We start from the raw sequence: 5,471 nt of genomic DNA on the forward strand, positions 1-5,471 counted from the left end.
ACGGAGTTTTACTTCGGCCACGATGACGTCGCAGTCCAGCCCTCTGTTGAAGCCCTGCGTGTTTCCCTTCACGCCCACCTGAAGACGAACACAGGACATGTAACTGGAGGCAAGAAGAAAAGAAAACCACAAGGAGGCTGTTTAACAGCGAGAGGAACCAATGAAAGCGCACCAGGCAGTGCTCCTTCCCGTGGTTCAGCCAGTGGCCTGTCCGGCCCGTCCGGATGATCCTCTGAAGCTGGTTGGTTTTCACCCAGATGATTTCATCAACTCGCTCGTAGCTGGGAGGGGAAAAAAGGAACAGATGAATGAAGGGAAAGGGGAAAACAACAGGGTAACATGAACACAAAACAACGGCTGTAAACTTAAAAACTAAAAAAGCCAAACTCACCCCCACAGGCTGAGACACTCTCTGCCCAGCTCCATGGCCCTGAAGGACACGGGTGACAATCAGTAACACAGAAATCAGGACCAATGTTTACACAGGATGCATTTTTTAATCACTCCGATTCCCATTTTCTCCATTTCTGACTTCACGCTTTCTCCAAAACAGCCCCAGGTAACGGAGCTTTCTTTCTTTGTGAAAATAAAGCTCTGCGAAAATCGAATCGATCCAATATCTCGTATCGTTTTAACCTTTTTAATTATTCTTACACAAACAAAAAAAAGCGAATCAGAAAAGAGACCATCTTTTTCTGTATAAGCCCTGAAGTTCAAACAAACTGCAGTGATGCTGAACAGAATATTGGTGAAAATAAGCTATTTTAGTTCACTAAATAATGAATTTTATTGTAGCTATTTGCACGATAAGTCACAGCTTAATAATCCTAACAATCAGGATTATAAATGTTTTCAGTTTACTTTGTTCTCTGGTTACAAATGTCACAAAGTAAGCTGAACTTAAAGTGTTTACTTTATCTTAGTGAGCAGCAGATAGTCCTTTGTAGCAAACCGGGGGGTCTGGTCGCTGGTTTAAACGCATTAAAATGAAAACTGTTGGATTCCCGTCAGCTGCCAGGCAATCAGTCCATCCCTACAAGCACTAAAAGTTAAATCTCAGGGGAAACGCTGCTGTTATCCTGCCGGGGGATATTCCTAAAGCAACCGGGCGAGTTGGCGATCGGTTTCCCTGCTGTGGCAACAAACGCGTTCGACTCACCTTCCAGTGACCCACAGGAAGAGGAAACCGTCGTCCTGAAGGGCGGGGATGCTGAGTTTCCTCATCTCGTCGTCAGTCAGGGTGCCGTACGGCAGCTCCATGTGAATGTCCCACGGAGGGTCGGCCATCACCACGGCGAACTTGCCCAGGATGGACACGTCCAGGTAGCGGATGTCGCAGCAGATCCACTGAGAGGGAGAGGAAAAAAAATCACACGGTTTAAACAGCAAGGCTGCCTGTACCCTCACAACCTGTCCCTCCTCTATATGTTCCTAATCCGTTAAATAAACAACGTACCGTAGCGCTGTAGCTAACTGGGTCAAGCAGTGATCGAGCCAATTCATGCATTCATTCATTCATTCATTTCTAAACTCAGATAAAATCAAACATTTTCTGACAGAAGTCGGCAAAGAGCCGAGCGGGAGCTGGCACCTTCCACTGCTTTCCTCAGGTGTTATCCACGAAGGAATAATCTGAAAATTTACAGCCAATCAGAGCGATTCCTCAGCTTCAGTTCCAGGAAGTTAAACTCGGGACTTTCTACTGCTGCCTGTTTCAGAACTGGATTCATTCAGACCCATTCTGATCATTTTTGACAATAAATTAGTAACCAATAGACCGGTTTGAAAAATTCAAGTTGTGTTGGATTTGTCAGGATATGTCGTGTTTGACGAGGTTATCAGATCCGGTCGCGGCTCGCTCCTTCCTCACCTGCGAAGGGAAGAGCTTGCCCACGTTGCTGTCCGTGTCGGCGGCGTGGAGGCCGAGCTCGTCGGTCCCTGCCTGGGGCCCCAGCAGGCCGCCCTCGGCCTCCGGCGGGCTGTCGATCTCGTAGTGCACGTACTTGCAGGTGTCCATGTGGAAGCAGGTGTTGAGGAAGGAGCAGTCGCCGAGGCTCTCGTCCGTGTGCTTGTTGATGATGCGTCTGAGCGAGAAGAGTCGCGAAACAAAACCGTCAGACTCCCGGAGTTAAACCCTGACTTCAAATCAAACATTTTAGGGACCAAACGGGAGGAAGACGGACGTCACAGAAATGTGAACGCCTGGTTTTTAGTTCTGCACGTTATACCCGAGGGAGCTGGGGGTCGATGTCTGCGTTTAAAAATAACTCTCATATTATTAGTTGGCTCTGATTCCACAGAGAGGAAGGAGGCGGAATTAGATGAGCCATTTTGGGAAACCATCAACTGCAGACTGAACACGAGGCAAAAACTGCTGCTCAACAGTCCTCCACTGAGAGACAAATAAAGGATCTGACCTTCATGTTGCTTTACTCTCACTCCCTCAGACTGAAAATACGCCAGAAACATGAAATGTTGAACTAAAAGAGTCATCAACATGCAGAGAAATCCTAAAACGTTTAGACCACAGCGTCTAGAAGCAGCCTTTAACGTTTGTCGGCAGCTTGAGTGAACAGGAATCATGAGCTTTTTGTTGTAAATATTCTGTATTTATTCACAGTTTTACTGTGAGGACAATTAGATCCTGTCACAATCACAGTTAATAATTAAATTAAGCATTACTGTTCTAGAGGATGGCAGGTTTTTTTCTGGCTGATGGACAAAAAAAAAGGATGCCGGGCATTTTTAGAGCAGCATCCTGACTTTGCTGCCATCTTCTGACCTAAATGAGTATTTCCCAACGATAAGATAAAAAGCAAACACACCTTTAAATGTTTTTAAGTAGAGAAGAGGTGGATAACTGTAACCATTATTGTCTACAGTAAAATGGAGAGTTGATGGTACCCTGAGATGAAAACTAGCCTTCATGGTTAATTCTGGCATGTTCTGTAATGTGTAATGTCCCTTTTGAAATAAACCAACCAAACAGCTTGTGTGAAATGTCTGATGCAGATGAAGGTCGGCTGATATTTGCCATATTTTAAATAATCATAGCTCGACCGATCGGGAGCATGTTAGCAGATGAAAGTGTGAGCAGCACAGAGTTGTTGTTGTGTAGACAATAATAATGATGCACTTGACCCAAAAAGAAAAGGAAAGGAAAAGAAAACAGCTCCTTCAGCCCAATATTTAGTTGTTTTAAGCCAAAAAATTTGTTCTATGTTCCGGTCCAATTTTTGTCATCTTTTGTCATTTTTAAACTTATATTTTACTCAGATGTATAAAAAAAAACAACAAAAAAAACCTGACTGTTTTAGCAGAACTTCTAAAAGCGAGTGCTCACCGAAAGTGCAGCTTGGTGCACGGCTGCGGGGTGTCCCCGGAGCGGACGCACTCCTCTTTGGTCCCGTGATCGCAGAACTCCTGTACCTGCGCTCGGCCACGAGAGCGGAACTTTTCCACGATGGACTGCTCCTTGGCCGTGCTGGCGTTCAGCAGCTCCAGAATCTCCTGACTCATCTGGAAACGAACCCAAAGCAGTCACATGTCGCTGCGTCCGTTATAGCCTCCCTTTCGGCCGGCTGCATCCTCTGAATAATGCCGGAACAATGCCGCTCACCTTTTTGCTTTGCTGCTCCTTGGTGGACTGCTGGTTCAGGAGGCTTTCGATCTCCATGTCCAAATGAGACGACTGGCTTTTGCTGCTCCTGCCCTTCTTCTCGGCCGCGCTCCCCGCAGAGGACGACACCAGCTGAGACGTGGAGGCCGGGGTCAGGGAGGAGGTGGAGGAGGAGTGCGGAGGCGAGGCGGCGCTCTGGAGCGAGGGCGAGAAGCCGCCAGCTCGCTTGCAGAGGGGCTGCTCCTCGGCTTTCCTCTTGACTCCGGCCCGTTGGGCTCCGGTCACTGAGCCGATCATGGCCCAGAGTTTCGTGTGGTCCACAGCTACAACGACTGTGGAGGAGGAAGAGGAGGAGGAGGAGGGAGTTGTCGAAGACAAAGACGTAGAGGAAGGCTGCCGAACCTCGATGAGCTCCTGAGCTGAGAACTTGAGCAGCAGGCTCTGGATGCACCCGTGACCGACAGCGCCTTCGGACTGTGGCGAGATATGAAAAATAAATAAATAAATAAATAAATAAATCAGAAAGACGACACGCAGAAAGGCGCTGAGCCTCACGCTGAGTCGGACTTACGCTGTTGAGCTCATTCGTGATGGCGAGGGAGTCTGTCGGCAGCGACAGGCTCAGATCAGACAGGTATCCCAGCAGCCTCTTCTCCAGTTCAGGGTCGGGTGGTTTCTCGGTCTTCTCCTGAGAGGCGAGCGGAGCTGACGGAGCCGGACTGTCGCTCCTGGCTGCTGAAGCTTCGCCGCTGCTCCCACCGTCTGAGGAGGGACGAAAAAAAGCTCAGAGGAGAAATACACACGCACAACAAGAAACATGAATTTAAGACAGAGCTCGTTGGGATTTAAACTGGATGACTTCGAAACAAAATGAAATTGAGTTCTATTTAGCTTTGTGTAATTTCAGGCTTGATCAGCGACGAGTCAATCCGACACTTAAAAATATAATTTTATTCTTTACTGAGACTCAAACACCCACAGTTCATGAACGCACCGTTATTAAGTGACTAGCTTAAACAGCTTCTAAGCTGATGTTTCTGGTATTTGTTTTGTCTCTGTTGCACATTTCTGTGGCCCACTTTTACGTGACCGTAAACTTAGATGGCACTGACAGGTCCCCTGACCGAAGAGGAGGCTCCTCCCTTCCTAGCTGCTCACCACTTACACCCGGGTCGTCGCCTGGCGGACTCAAAAGGAACGCGACTCTATTTGCAGATTTCCAGTGATGGGCAGACGATGCTGTGAACCTGGCATTGTTTTGTAAAAAATAAAATAAACATAAACATACTATTATGAACACATAGTCTAATTCAATAGGAATTTAAAAATAAAGTGGTAATTATAGTTTTTGGAGGAAAAAAATAAATAAAAACAGGCTAAAATGGGAGAGTTTTTCAAAAATTGGAAACTGAAACCACCCAGAAACATCCCTGATTGGTGCATCTCTCTTGCCTTTAATTTTAAATACTCTGAAGTTATTGCAAAGGGGGAGAAAACTTGTTTTGATTGCACATAATACTATAAACTCCTTTATATTTTCAAAAAAACCCAACTTCCTTTACATTGTTCTTGCAAGTCAATTACTTACTTTTTCCATCACCTTATGTAAACTGCATACTTTGTCAAAAAAAAGTGGTATACAACCTTAATTCAGTTTTGAACCACAATAACAAACATAAACATTAAATCTGTCGGACATAAATAACCTAACATAAGTGGATACAGCCGGTGAAAGTGAACACATTTAAGTCTCACTTCCTGCTTTTTAATCAGTTCGTGTGCACCTCCATAAATGATTTTAACTCCGCAGCGACCACCACCCAGCCCGCGGCCCCCGGCCCCCGACCCCCGG

The 5,471-nt window shown here is 46.3% G+C and overlaps 1 protein-coding gene across 1 annotated transcript in view; it reads right to left on the bottom strand.

Moving 5' to 3' along the window:
• mettl3 (methyltransferase like 3) overlaps nt 1–5,471 on the bottom strand; it is a 6,324-nt gene that overhangs the window by 530 nt on the left and 323 nt on the right. Inside the window, exons 2-9 of the mRNA XM_017436131.3 lie at nt 4,191–4,381; nt 3,620–4,093; nt 3,344–3,519; nt 1,871–2,084; nt 1,160–1,347; nt 392–430; nt 173–281; nt 13–78 (exon numbers count right to left, since the gene is read on the bottom strand). Of these exons, the coding sequence (XP_017291620.1) occupies nt 13–78; nt 173–281; nt 392–430; nt 1,160–1,347; nt 1,871–2,084; nt 3,344–3,519; nt 3,620–4,093; nt 4,191–4,381 (1,457 nt within the window). The remainder of the gene's footprint in view (nt 1–12; nt 79–172; nt 282–391; nt 431–1,159; nt 1,348–1,870; nt 2,085–3,343; nt 3,520–3,619; nt 4,094–4,190; nt 4,382–5,471) is intronic.

This window comes from Kryptolebias marmoratus, linkage group LG7 (genome assembly GCF_001649575.2).
Source record: "Kryptolebias marmoratus isolate JLee-2015 linkage group LG7, ASM164957v2, whole genome shotgun sequence".
Taxonomy (NCBI): domain Eukaryota; kingdom Metazoa; phylum Chordata; class Actinopteri; order Cyprinodontiformes; family Rivulidae; genus Kryptolebias; species Kryptolebias marmoratus.